Source organism: Furipterus horrens, unplaced genomic scaffold (assembly GCF_987537825.1).
Source record: "Furipterus horrens unplaced genomic scaffold, mFurHor1.1.pri manual_scaffold_11, whole genome shotgun sequence".
NCBI lineage: Eukaryota > Metazoa > Chordata > Mammalia > Chiroptera > Furipteridae > Furipterus > Furipterus horrens.
Genome location: NW_028327181.1, coordinates 61,026,641 through 61,041,121, shown reverse-complemented (window position 1 = coordinate 61,041,121; position 14,481 = coordinate 61,026,641). Strand labels below are relative to the sequence as shown.

At 44.3% G+C, this 14,481-nt stretch overlaps 1 protein-coding gene across 2 annotated transcripts; it reads right to left on the bottom strand.

The window, feature by feature from the left end:
- Positions 1-1,824: 1,824 nt before the first annotated feature.
- On the bottom strand, positions 1,825-14,102 carry ABHD15 (abhydrolase domain containing 15). 2 transcript variants are annotated; one of them, XM_090291607.1, is made up of 3 exons: positions 13,157-14,102; positions 10,602-11,120; positions 1,825-2,751 (listed from the first exon to the last, which is right to left on the bottom strand). In XM_090291607.1, the coding sequence occupies exons 1-3, from the start codon at positions 14,035-14,037 to the stop codon at positions 2,748-2,750; spliced, it is 1,404 nt and encodes a 467-aa protein (XP_090147733.1). In that variant the 5' UTR covers positions 14,038-14,102; the 3' UTR covers positions 1,825-2,747. The 2 variants fall into 2 exon arrangements, with proteins under 2 accessions (XP_090147733.1, XP_090147732.1); XM_090291606.1 differs by lacking the exon at positions 1,825-2,751 and having other exon boundaries at positions 9,219-11,120; positions 13,157-14,097.
- Positions 14,103-14,481: the final 379 nt, after the last annotated feature.

Genomic DNA, 14,481 nt, shown 5'->3' with positions numbered 1-14,481 from the left:
AATATATAAATTAGTATGCACCTTATCTGCCTATTGTGGGTTTTTTAAACTTGCACTTCCCACCTACCAAGAAAGATATTCTTTAAAGAAAATATATGCTGAGAATTAAAACTAGGGAGCCATTTACTATGTCACCATCACTGTTAACTGTTTCCCAACAATACTAACTTTGAAGTTTCAGAGATTTTTTTTGTGCGTGTGAATGTGCCTGTGTTGGGTTTGTTTGTTTTTAAATACAGAAGAGATTCTCCTTTAAATAGAGAAAAATGTTAATCCTCTCTGAAACAAGATACCCACTGGATATACTAATCTGAACCTCTGTCGGTAGTTTGCCATGAAAAAGTGACGCGAAGACAAGACTTCTGAATGAATGGAAAGGGTATCTTGATGCCCAAGAATTCCCCCCAAAGTACGGGTAATTCAACCTGCACAGCTTCCTTTTCACTCATAGTTTTTAGCAATTGTGAGTGAAAAGTCATGTAATTATCTGTAAATATGTAGCTAACAAATTGACCTAGTTTCTGTAATTTTGTTTTGTTTTTGTACTAAAGTTTATAAGTCTGTGCCAGCTAGAGAGGAGTTGCTGTCATTGCCGATTGTGGTCCTAGCATCTAACCCTGAAACCATCTTAGGTGACATTTTTAGATTTAATGCTTAAATGTTGTTAAACGGGAAATGAAGCTTAATTATTGGTCAGGTTTAAAATCTTTTGAAGTCATTTTATTCAATATAATGATTACGTGTTCTCAATCATGAATGAGGTAGGGAGGCTCCCTCCCCCAGTGGCCATGTTTACAGAAGTGTGTTTTTGTCTATGAAGTGCAAGAGTTTTAATGTTTATGTAAATTATGCAGGTTACATTATGGCTTGGAATTGTTTATTGGGCTCTGTAGCCGAATTTTCTAATGAAATGAACTATTCTTATTGTTGGCACATGATCCCAGTTCAGAGCATTTTTCCTATTTCCAGAGTATGTTCCTTTGTCATTACCCCCACTTAACCTTTCTTTGATATGCCTTGTAGCCCTATGGTATTTAAGTCTAGAGAATATAGACAAGGGAAATGCATTTTTTAAAAATCCATGAATCCTCATTTGTGTGCTTTCAGTACTCATATGTTTCTATGGCAACCTGGAGGTCAGTGGAATTTAGAAATGAGATACAAATGTTAATGAAAAGTGTGTACTCTTTGCTTTTGCATGGCTTGGCTTAGCACCACAGGTATATTAGGGCCACTTGAAAGCATGAAGACCAGTTGTATGGGAACAGGTTTCTCTCAGTGGCACATTTTTGCTTTTTCTGAGCCTTCAAATATATTGCCTCAGCATAAAAGTTATTGTTACTATAAATCGTCATGATCATGGAGTGAATTGTGTGATTAAAAAGATGTCACTGCTTAATATTTGCAGCTTCTGGCTGATCCATGTGACTAGTTGGCACATAATGAAACAGATGAAGGGAGCGGTATTGGAGCCCTTCTGAAAAACCCCTTTTTTGTCATTGACAAGTATATTTAGTTTAAGATGTTGGCTGCTCCTGGTGTGTTGCCAGACAGCTCTTTTTTTGTTGCGCATTCCACATGTGCTTCTTTTGCATTTCATAGTATCACAGGAATTACCACCCTTCTCCCTAGTGGCATTTTATGTTATACCTTTTATTCCACATTAAATGGGAATTGTGCCTACTTAGAGTGCCCCTCCAGTTAATTACATACACATGCCTAAAATAATCCAAGCAAAGTCACAAGGTGGGAAATTAAAAAAAAAAAAAGTCCACTTGAGGCCAGTAATTTATCTGACAAAGTATTTTACTACATTATCTTGACACTTGATATATGAGCCTATTAGGAATTGCAGGTGGTTTCATAGGGCAGAATCCAAGGGGAGAGGGATATGTGGGGTTTCTTTTAAGAGAGAACTTTGTTCTTATTTTACCTTTCCCTTTATGATCCTTCTCTCTGAGGTTAGAACAGGTTAATTCCCCAAATTTATCTTATTTTGTTTTGTTTTTATCTTTTAGGAAAATTTTTACAAAAGTGATGGTCTAATGTAAATAACATTTTAAAATATAGTGCACATAAGTTCCCCACACTATTCCAACCTGATAATTTGTAAATGCTTTAGAGTTTTTTAAATTAACACTTCTGTTGCTAAATCCTATTTATGTAAGTCTGCTAAAATTTTTAACCCATTTAAAACTTAAGACAAACATTTAAATAATGGATGGGTTACTCTGAGCAATTTAGCTTTCAGAACCCCCTTGTTTTAGTATATGAAAAAGATAGTCTAATGCGCATTAATGAGGTTGGAGAGACTATGAGAAATATGTATAGTGTATATTTTAAAACAGCTTTGCTTGTATTGTGAAGATTTAAAAACTTGAGATTTTTAACATAACTATTAACACAGTTTTAACATAAGTTATCCCACTGGGTTTAAGAGCATCGTGAATGTATAATCCTTTTTGTAACCCAGGTTGGTTTCTGCTTTTACCAGTCATCTGAACATATTATTTATGTTTTTAATTTTATATACTCATTTCCCTTTGTTTTCCTCAACCAGCATGATTTTTTTTTTTTTGCACATGTATTGTAGAAATTTTTAAAAAGAAAATTAATACGTCATTTTCTCTGGGTTTTCTTCACTTCTCTCTTCCTTTCTACTAACCCCTTACCTTAAAGGCCATATCGCTCCATTTGCATTATTTGTGCAAATGACAGGGTTGGTTTTTTATTTTTATTTTTGCTATTTACCTAAAAGAGAAAGAAAAAATGCTTCAGTCAATTGCTTTTTTATTTAAAAAAGAAAAAAAGAAAAGAAAAAAAGCTGTAACCTTATCATTTCTGAGTAGACCATTGAGAGATGAATGCACACCTGTAAATAGCCCAGGACCAGCTTTGGTGGCAAAAGGGAATATTTTAACTAAGCAAGAGGTTCTTTTCTAAAAGTGGTGTATATTATTCACAATCTCAGTTATTCCCACAAGTCGGGTCCAGATAAAATGAGGGTTATCAGCAAACTGATATGTTATCATTGAGGTTCATCAATGAATTTGTACATTTCTAGTTCCCTTTGGTGAAGGGAAAAATGATGATTTTGCAAGACCTAGATTTTGGCTTGGTTTCTTGCCTCCTTGTTTGGCAGCCTACATCTTCTCATCTCCTAAAGCCCTTGAGCCTGTAGGGTTTTTGTAGTGGACGAAGGACTTGTGGTCTTTTAAAACTAGGACTGACTTTTTTTTTTTTTTTTTTTTGGTGAGAGATTATCATCTTGAAATCGATGTTCTGCTACTTCGTAGATGACTAATTTTAAATACACAGTCCTCTCAATTTTCGGACCAAACAGACGCCCACAGTGGAGGCTTATCAAGGGTTGCAATGGGAAAGAAGCCTCTCCCTCACTGTCAGCACGAGCTGGTAAAAGGTGACTGTACAGATGTGCATTTTCCTTTTGATAGAAATGGTCCACAGCACTAACTGGTAAGGCGTATTGTACAGTATATTGTCAGTATTCTTCTGGTTCAACATACCTTATAGTTCATATATAACCTGTATTAATTGTATAGATTGTGCATTTAAAGCTGTTACCAAGTTGTCAGAACATAAGAGCGAAAACAAGGTCATATGTAATATTTTGTTTGTAAGTATCCTTTGTATAATAGCAAAGGAAATGTTTAAAAAAATCAACTGTAATAAAGTAATTTTAGTACACAGTGTCCGCTCAGTTCTCTTTAAAGTAATTTTATCCTGCCCTGACCAGTGTGGCTCAGTGGGTCGGGCATCATCCTACAAAATGATAGGTCGCCAGTTGAATGCCTGAGTTGCGGGCCAGGTCCCCAGTTCGGGGCATGCGAGAGGCAACCAATCGGTGTTTCTTTTTCTCCCACAAAAATTTTAAAAAAAGTAATTTTATCCCCATAAAGTATACTTCAACTCAGTTACTATTGGATATTTACTGAATCTCAGGCACTGTACTGGATGTTGAGATTATAAAAATGAGTAAGCTATGGGTAAGAGTAAAACTCCTGATGCAGATATAAACTCTCCAGTCTAATTGTCTCAAATTCTTTTTGCCAGAGAGTGAAGTGGCCTCTTGTGTTATGGGTGTCAGATGATTCTGTAGGTTCTAACAGTCTCACGCAGGTCCTTAAATTTTATATAGACCTATTGTGGTCTATGTAACTACACCTCCCACACACGGACACATAGAGATGTATGCAGTTCTTGGACCTTGTACAAGACTTCAAAAGGTGGCTTCATCTGGGCTTATCTTCCCAGATGTGAAATTCACATTTTAGCCCTGTATGGGGTAGAATATCTAATCCAGTTCTGTATAAAACACTGTTAATGCCCTGGCTGGTGTGGCTTAGTGGATTGAGTGCCAGCCTGTGAACCAGAAGATTTCTGGTTCCATTCCCAGTCAGGGCACATGCCTGGGCTGCAGGGCTGGTCCCCAGTTGAGGGTGTGCGAGAGGCAACCAATCAATGTATCTCTTGCACATTGATGTTTTTCTCTCTCTCTCCTTCCCTTCGCTCTCTCTTAAGAATAAATAAAATCTTCTAAAAAATAAAAACACTTAAAATGACATTTTTGTCAGAAGGCTAATTTGGGGGGTCAATTCGTGGGCTGGGGTTTACATATTTTTTAATTAAGAAATGGTTTTGAGTTTCAATTTTTTCTTTTTTTGAAAAAAATTTATTTTTAGACAGAATGGAAGGGAAGGAGAAAGCGAAACATCAATGTACGAGTAAAACATCCATCAGTTGCCTCCTGCATGCCCCCAACTGGGGACCTGGCCCACAAGTCAGACATGTGCCCTGACCAGGAATCAAACCAGTGACCTTTAGATTTGCAGTCCAGCGCTCAATCCACTGAGCCATGCCAGCCAGGGTCAGATACTTCTCATTAATGGATAGAGGTTAGACAAGGTTGCTGAGGGTGCTAAGGCTATATGCAAGCTATACAATAAATTTCAGGGTGTTAATTATAATGTGTATAGCTCTCCAATGAAATTGTGCGCTCCAACAGCTCTAAAGACACATTCTTTCCCCTTTTGTTATCATCCTTTACATTATGAAGCCTAAAATGAGCATTATTTACTGTCATCTCAGCCAGTGATTGACTAGGAAAGGCAAATAAGTATGGCATAAAGAGCAGTGGCTTGGGTTCTGGTCTTTAGCCCCACTACACTAACTGTGAGATCTTGGAAGTCACATAGTCTCTGAAACTTCATATCTGAGATAGGAAAACAGATGGTTTTTGGCTGGAACAAATGAACCTATGTGTTTGGGCAGGGGCTGCGAAGACTTTGCCCTTAGTTGGGCAACCCAGGACCTGGGCGTGAGCCTCAGAAGGTGCCGCTCTTCCAGGCTCTTCCCAACTTTGCAGTGGAATTAGTAATTGGAACTTCTTGGCCTTGTAAGAATTAGAGAATAGAGTGACCTGAAAGCAATGTTACTCATCGTACTGGTCTTTGAACTCCAGTGGAGGAATTAATAGACATGGAGAATGGGATCTATCTGCTTTACTATCCCATGTCCTAGCAGACCTCTTAAATTAAGGCCTATTCACAGTCTCAGTCTTTTTATAGAGCAACTCAAAATAACTTTCCCAAGGGCATGGGAGTCACTGATGAGTACAAACTAGAACCCCCAACTCCAAACTACTTAATTCAGTACTCTTGCCAATGCACAAATTACAGATTGCCCACTGGAAAATATCTCCATGTAGGTACTTTTGAGGATCAGGGAATTTTGAGCCTGCTGGGAAATTATCAGCCCAGAGCAGGAGGGCTGGTTGTTGATTAAACAGCTGCCACTGGTTAGTGTTAAGGACACAAGGCTACATGTACAGCAGTGAAGCAACAACCAGCACATAGAGAATGTGCAGGGAGGCTCTGTTAACTCCACAGGCAGGAAAGCATGGCTCAGTACACAAAGGACTTCAGAAGATAAACAGCACATTCATTCTGGAGATTTAAAAAATAATGACATTCCATTGTTGCAGGGAGACTGCAATTTATTTACTATTCAGAGGCAAACAAGACAGATTTTTGTTCAACGATACTAGTGATAAACACTACGGCAAGGTATTATTACCTTATTACACAGGATGGCCAAAAGGGCTAGAGACTTTTTATTTTTTATGTGTTAGTATCTTTTATTGTTTTAATGAAATTCCACTTTTCCTTCAACTTGTAGCTCTTCCTAGACACTTTAGAGCATTATTATTGGATATCTTAAAAACACCCTCTGTTCACTTTGGCAGGGTCGTTTTCATGAAAATCTTTATGTCGTCTCCCAATTCCCAGAAGCCGGATCAGGTCTGTGATCTCATGATCCTCAGGCCCATAAGTCAACCAGAAGTCTTTACAACTCACTGAACTCATTAGCATTGTTTTAACTCACCGACTTTCAGGTGAGAAAATAGCTTATTTCTTAGCACTTGTCCCCTCCATAATGTATGCCAAGTCGCAGTCTAGCTTGCCTATCCCGCATATGTGGAAATTACTGCTTCCTAAGGCATTCATTCCGTATCCAGGCACTCAGATACTCCCCGGGTATAACTCCTCGATCTCATCTCTGCCAGTTGTGGTAACTAGTGAAAACAATTTCTGATGCCATCTTTGTGGCTTGGCAGTAGAATTACAAATACTCCTGTTGGCATTGTTAACCAAGTTATACCAAAGTGGCCAAGTGTATCTGTTTATTTAAGCAAGAAGAATTCATGCTAAAGTTCATTTGTAAAGAAAGAGATGTTGGCATTACTAAGGGTGACTGACACAAAGGATCTTGTGGTCTGGATGGAAGGTGAGTACAGAGGAGCTTCTGACTTGGGGGTGGTTTTGAAGTTACATATAAAGGAAAGAACATTTCCTGTGTCAAGACTTCTTTTCTAGTAATACTCAGGTTTCAGAAGGGTATCTTCACTTAAAACAGAGAGAGTGTCATCTCAGAGTGAGGATCTGGTGCTTTGTTTTCCATACTGTTGACTCCAGCCAAGGCACCCTGGAAACCTATATATAAATAAGTTATAGCTTAGCAGTCTTTGGTATCAGAGGTCAGAACTCAGTAGAACTCAAACCTTTAGAGGCAGTTGTCTGCTTCAGGCATTTTGATGCAATGAGTGGAGACAGAGGACTCAGTCTCTATTTCTGAGATAATGCCTCCTTTAAATCATTGGTGTATTTTTAAAAAATCGTTTGAAGGTGTTCATAAGTAATGAAGAGACCAAAAGAGTGTCAAGCAAGTGAATGAGGCCTGACAAGATTGCTGAAGCCTTGCTACCTGGAAACCTCCAACTCAGTTGTACTTCTTAAAGTTTTGCTTTTTCTTTGTTTCTTGCTTCCTCAGACTCATAACTTGTCATTTTGGTGAAGGGCCACACATTCTCTCAGAATAGTGTGTCTAGTGCTCATCAAGATGACTTCATATAATTAGCTATTAACCAAAGCAGAGCCAATTGGGTGATTCCTTTATCGTTAGGCTACAGGACAGTCACCCAAACCCGCTGGAACAGGAACTACACTTTCTTGGGAAAAATGAGCTGAAAAGCAGGGGTGTCATCAAGCAGTGAGGGGAAGATGAGAGAGAAGGAGCTTCCTGAGATGGGCTATGAACACGAGGGGCATAGAGGGGAAAAACTTAAAAGGTTTAGGTCAGTGATTTTCAACCAGTGTGCTGCAAGAATTTTTAAAACATGCAATACTTGTCTATTTAGTCATGGGCACTGACCTCTTTTCCCTTAGACTGTCACATTTAAAAAATGACAACAATAGTTGTGCAGCGTAAATGCCCTGTCTAGAACCATAAGCATATAGGTCATATAATAGAGTTGCATCTTACTGGTCATGTTGCATAATCAGGTTGTATCTGATTGGTTACTTCTTGGTGCCAGAAACTCCTATATACAAGTATAAGCACCTGATTTTTTAAAAAATCAGTTGGAAGCAAAAAAGGTAGATTATTACTAGTATTATTTTCATGTGTAAATCAAAATTTTACCCTTTTTTTGTCTGATCTGCAAAAAACAAAACATATTTTTGGTGTGCCACAGACTTTTAGTAATTAGTTTAGATGTGCTACCAGATGAAAAAGGTTGAAAATCGCTGATTTAGGTCATTAGGATTGTGAGTTCAAGGGAATTCATGGTGCCTGGACTAGGGCCGTCATGCCTGTCTGAGGGCTTTAAGACTATAACTCTGTCAATACATGATAGGTAGACAGATAGGTAGATGATAGATATACACATATATATCCCACCCTACAGGCTTTCTTTCCTATTTAAGGAAATTGAAACCAACCACAATTTTTCAAAAAGCTGTTCTCTTTTTTTAAAATATATTTATTTACTTTTAGAGAGAGAGAGGAAGAGAGGGAGAAAGAGGGAGAGAAACATCAATGTGTGGTTGCCTTTCATGCACCCCGAACTGGGAACCTGGCCCACAACCCAGGCATGTGTCCTGACTAGGAATCTAACCGGCAACCCTTTGGTTCACAGGCTGGGACTCAATCTACTGAGCCACACCAGCTGGGCTGGGGCGGCAGAGGGGGGTGGGGGTAGCTATTCTCTTAAAGAACCAGAGTCCTAGGGTATCTGGGCTAGAGAAATAATATAGATTTAGCCTTTGGGGGCCATTTAAGCCAGAATCAGGGGTGTTTAAAAACCAGTGGCTGCTACCCACTTTGCAGTCAGTTCTGAATGATCCTAGGGTCCTACATATGGGACGGCAGGACCCTAATTAACTGAAATTCCCACTGTACCTGATGATGCCAAAGGGTGGCTGATGTCAGTAAGTCTCCCTCACCAAGCCTTACATGGAGCTTGTTAACCTGCAGTAGAATGGCTTCTTTAGGTTTTAGTTACTTGTTACTTCTCCTGCTCAGAGACGGTAAAAGACCTTTAGATGAGAAGCGTGGAGGAGGAGAAGGAGGATGAGGAGCAAGAAGTGGGGAATGAGGGAGGTCATTTTTTCATGACAGGAAAATGTGCCTTAAACAATTGAGTGCTATCTGCATTTTCAGTTTAGATTCTTGGATAGTTCAGAGTTTCTTATTTGATCTAAAGGAACAAGGCTTAAGATTATCCAAATCTGAAATCATGGCTCCAGGAACTACTCCTACCAAGCCTTAGGACATGGCTTCAGTAAATATCTCTCCTCTTTAAAATTGCTTTACTCCTTGTGAGGCTAGGGTGGGGCTTCCAGTCAAAACAGGCGCCCTTGAAAAAAAAAAAAGATTAAATTTTTAAAAAATTAAAATAAAAACAATAGGTGCCTTCTTTCTCAAAGACAAATTAAAATAAAACTTCAGGGCAAAGTTCTTAGTACCACATGGAATCAGATGTCCTATTGTATTGTTTAATGGACTAATCCAAACCAGGACATGTGGGCCAATGTGTACAATGCTTTATTTTACGCTGATCTTCAGCATTATTTCTCATCAAACCAAACACTCACTCACTGAATGACCAGATCCAGGAAGAAGCTTTTTCTGTCTGCATCTACATGAATAGCCTTTTGAATAATTGAGCAGAAAAAAAACACAGTAATGTGAAATAGTCATAAATTACTGAGTCAGTCCTAGCCAACCTCTTGGAACTTTCTGTTTTCCCTGGTTTCAGGTGTTTCTCCAGGTTTTGGAGAGGGAGAGGCTAGTAGTAGTGTCAGAAAAGAGGGAGGCTAACCAGAAAACACCTAAGAGATGAGGTTTATATACTTTTCACCACTTAGAGAAAGCCCACATTGCAGAAGCAAAGCAGCTCTGGCCAGAGCTCTCTGGAGTAATAATCCCAGAGCAGCTACAGTGCCTGAAAGTCTGGCTCCTTGAGTCATGGTCTAGCAAACCATGTTCAAGGACTTCTTGTTCCTAAAATCCCTGGGATCTGTCCAGTGAGTCTTGAGATTCTAGGCTGAAGCTGCAGGTCAGCCCCATTCCCAGCAAAGACTTGCAGAAGATGTCTGAAAGGCTGGACCTTAGTACTCCAGTTACTCACTCACAATCTACCCGGGGGCTCTGACTCCATCTCAGCACTGCACTTACTGCCTCTGCAGCCTTTCTCGCACTCATACAAGACAGATGCAGCCACATGACTCTCAAGCCCACTTCCACTGCCGCTACCACATGAAGTCAGCAGAGTGCCACAACCGCAGAATGAAATGAGGGAAGTGGGACTGAGACACAAACATCCTGTCCTTACTACATCGAGTGGCTCCAGCTTGAGAGTCAGGGTCATAGAGCTGTCCAATGACACACATAAACTCATCTTTGTAGTCATTGCAAGAGAGCATTTTATCCTGAGTCCATGGGTTCAAATTGTGCTAATCTTTGGCTTATGAGGTTGGTCAGGGATGCCCAGCTGCTGACCAAGAGGAGTGGGAATGTATTGGGCAAAGCCTGGGCAGGAGTACTGCTCAAGGTAAAGTAAGTGGCAACTAGCTGGAAGTTCTGTCTCTTTCAACAGACCAAAACAGAAGAAGAAGCTGAATCAGTGGCAAAGAGCTGGAGCTGCTTTCTCTGTTCAGTTCTCACCACTTTTTTAGGACTCTGCCATGCCCAGCTCTGTTGTCTTTTGCAGGACAAGGGGTTCTCCAGCCAGGTCTCACCTTGTATATGACCGCTTCCAGCTAAAAATCTCCACACTGGCAGAGGAAGAGACCTCCCGCTTCTGCAGGGTTCCCCAGCGACGATGGCACCCTAGCAATGAGGCTCGGTGCCTGCTCAGCCCTTTCATCCTCTCTTCTGTTCGGAAAAAGTCAGTCAAGGCCCGAAAGTATTCCAAGATGACCTCGTGGCTCCATGCTGGCAAGGGCTCATGGCGCAGGAAGCCACAGTGGCCTCCGTGGTGACTGAGCAGGAGGAAGAAGTAGGGGTTGTTGTGAAAGAGTTCAGTGGGCAGAAAGTGGTCTGGGGGCCCGCACACAGGGTCATCAGTACTACAGATACACAGCACAGGTACGGCTGCCTCATCCACATCCCGGAGGGGGTCGTTGTGGTCCCAGTAGGTGTCCCAACTGATGGGGAAGTTCTTAGTGTGGCAGAAGAGGGTCTCCTCAAACTCACGCAGGGAGTGGCTCCTGAACAGTTTGCGGGTGTCCACTGAGTCCTCCAGGGCTGTGGCATACCTGGCAGCAAGAAGTTGAATAGGGAAAGTAGGAAAGAGAAGGAAGAATTAGAAAACAAATTGATGGCATAGTTACAGAGTGGCAGCCCACAGGCCAGATTGTAGCCACAGAGGCTTTCTTTGACCATGTTTTTAAAAACTTTCATTTCATTGTCATCATTTAAAATCACTTAAAATGCAGCTATTATCTGGTTTCTCTAGACAAATGGTAACATGGGCTGGCATTCCTGAGGGCAACAATCGGGGTATTTCCTCTCTCCTTCCTGTGTCAGCTTTCCTACCTGGCCTGTCATTGGTGGCACTCACTACCTGCCAAGCCCTGGGGCAGCAGTTGACTTCACAGCTGCTGAGCTACAGTGAGAGCTTTCCTCTTGACCTCCACTTCTGACCCTCTGTGGGGAACTTGCTATGAACTGTACCTCCTGAACCCCTCCTAGAAGAACCCACTGGCTCAGACTCTCCACACCAGCAGGTGTCACCCCCTTCATGATTAACCTTTTACTTTAGGTTTTATTAGTAAGTTTGTATTTTTGAAACCAATATGCTATCCAGATCATGACAAATGAGTGTGTAGAGAAGGTAGGCCTAGAGAGGGCTGGATCACAGAGGAAATGACGGTAATTAATTTACTGGGTGAACTGCCAAACAGGAGCCTGAGAGCCACTGTTCTGGGGAAGAGAAACATCTTTGCGGTTGCCACCTCCCCGGAGAGGGCCTGGGACCCTGACGACGAGGCCAGGATGGGCAGTTCAGACCTTAGGGTGGATCAATCCAGCATTAGCCCTTTGAATTTGGATGTGTGTCACCTGAAAACATTCAAAGAGGCTTGCCCTGAATTTTTAATCCCAAAGTGCCATGGGCAGGGCAGTTACCAAAGGCTCAGGTTTCCTCTCCACTTCCCTCACCTTATTTTATCCAGGTGGTGCCCAGGGTCAGTGCTAGTGGTGGTCATTTGGGATGGAAACTGGCAATTAAGCCATGTGAGAGCACCCTGCCCGTGGATTAGCTGGTGGCTCTGGGTTGCCATGGCAGAGTGCTGTTGTTGAGCTCAGGGTTTGATCTCAGAAGAGGAGGCAAAACGGGGCAAGAAAAGAAAGAGAAGTCACAATTGCTACCATTTATTGAGCACCTACGCCAATCCCTCACTTCCATGATCTCATTTTATGCTTATAACTAACTACCTTGGGAGATAGTTAACTCTGTTAATTGAAGAGAGAAGTGAGGCTCTGAGGAGTTCACTAACTTGCTGGAAATTCAGAATTTGAACCTAAGTGGCCTAACTCCACATCCCAGGTCTTCCTGCCACACCACACCGTTGCCAAAATGTCTTTGACCTCCTTCTGCCTGCCATCTCCTAGGAAAGTGACAGTGCAAGCCGAGGCCTGGTTATGTGCTGTGGGTTATGTTGCTCAGGCCTTCTCAGTGGAGAAGTCTCACCTGTCTCCCTGGTGGTAGGGTAGATTGTTCTCTTTTTGGAGATTTTTTAAAAATTATGTTTAAATATTCTTTAATTTTTGTCATTAAGTATTAAGTACATACCTAGGAATATGCAAAACGTTTTCATTGCATCTAAAAAGTTTTAATAAATACTACCAAATTTTTTATTTCTGTCACCTCCAGGCTCAAAGGCTATTAGGGAACATTCTGGACACATAATCTGTTGCAGTTGCTTCCAGAGCCCTCTTTGCTGATTTGACAAGCTACAGACTAAGTGGTAAATGTCAGGCACTGCCTCTGCTGTGGATGGGACAGGTACTCAGGTTGCTAGGACACGGTGGGGCTGAGGTGAGGCCAGGGGGCCCAGGGCAGGAGGCTCATCTTGGCATAATGATGGTGACTGAGTCGTCCATGGATTTTAAACCAGCTTCCCTGGTTCTGTCTAGACTGGAGGGTTTGAACATCTTCAGATAGTGTGTGAGAAGAGCTTTGCCCAGATTGCCCTTCGCCTGTTTTAGTCAATGACCAGGCCAAGCTGTGTCTCTGCTAGCCCAGGCCCCCAGTCACCCCCTTCCCGGTCTTGCGGCCTCCGTTACCCACCTGCTGAGTGCGATCTTCTGGTGGAGCAGAAAGCCCCGCTCGTAGGGCCAGGGCAGGCCAGCCTCAAACCACTCGCGGCAGCGCAGCACAGGCGAGATGCAGGCGGCTCCCGTTACGTAGCTGGAGGAGCCACACTCTCCCAGGTAGGACAACAGCAGCCCGGAGCCCGAGCCCTCGCTCACCGCAAACAGCGGGGCCGCCGGGTGTCGGAAGCGGATGTAAGTTACCGCCTCCTTGAGATCGGACGGGTCCCCAAAAGGCTGCAGCCGGGGGCTGACCAGCGGGCAGCCGTGGTGGCCGCGGCGGTGGAAGATGACCGGGTAGTAGCCGCGCTCAAGGGCGAACAGACAGAGGCCGATCACGTTGCGGGTGAGGCGTCCCCACGCATTGGGGATCACTAGCAGCACGGCCGGAAGGCCCCCGGCGCTGGTGACTCGGCGGCCCCGGGTGCAAGGTCCCACGACCCAGTCCAGGGCCACCAGCCCGTCGTCCGCTAACTGCAGGTACTCCCGGGCCAGCTCAGGCCCCGGCCCCACTGGCAACACGAAGTGGCAGAAGGTCTGCAGGTGGGGCCCCGAGAGCCAGGAGCGCGGGCCTGGCTCCAGAGCTGCCGAGCGTCGCAAGGCGCGCAGCAGGCACTGCGCCAGCGCCGACGGCTTACAGATGAGCTTGCACCCGCCGGGCAGCGGCTCGCGCCCGCTGCTGAACTGGTCCTCCCGGCCTCCGCTGTCCGCCTCGTCGTCGTCGTCCCGGCCCCGAGCCCCCTGCAGGGTCCTGGCTCCGACGGCGCGCGTCTCGAGGCGCCGCAGACTTGGGGCGAGCAGGCCAAGCAGGGCGAGCGCGGCCAGGAGCAGGGCGAGAGCGGCGCCCCACGGCGGCATGGCGAGGCAGGAGAGACCCGAGCGGGTGGCGGGTGGCAGACGACGGGCGGCAGGCGATGGGGCCGTCCCCTCGGCGAGTTCCCCGCTCTGCCCGCGGCTCCGCCCGGCTGCGGGCGGCTGCCCAGGGCCCTCCCGCGCCGGGGGACGCTCTCCGGATTGGCCGCAGCCCCGCAGAGGCAGCCAGTTCGGGCCTGGCTCCCCACGCCCGCGCCCCACTCCCGCCCCCGGCCCTTTGTACAGCAATTGCGACAAGCAGGAGCAGAGGGTGAAAGGAACCGAGGCCCCGGAGAGGGAGCGAGGATGCGCCGGCGAGCCGGAAGGAGTGGGGAGGGTAGCGAGCCGAGGAGTGGGGTGTTGGCGTCAGAGAAGTGGGGAGACTCCGAGACCGAGGCTTGGGGGACCGGGATGAGCAGGAGTCCGGTCCCCGCTCCTCCGCCCCGCGCG

What these genes read in the sequence shown, in the direction of transcription:
- ABHD15 (XM_090291607.1), bottom strand. Translation starts at nt 14,037, where the DNA reads ATGCCGCCGTGGGGCGCCGCTCTCGCCCTGCTCCTGGCCGCGCTCGCC. An exon ending in CAGAAGATCGCACTCAGCAG is followed by an intron (nt 11,121 to 13,156) that starts GTGGGTAACGGA and finishes TCTTGCTGCCAG; the next exon opens with GTATGCCACAGCCCTGGAGG.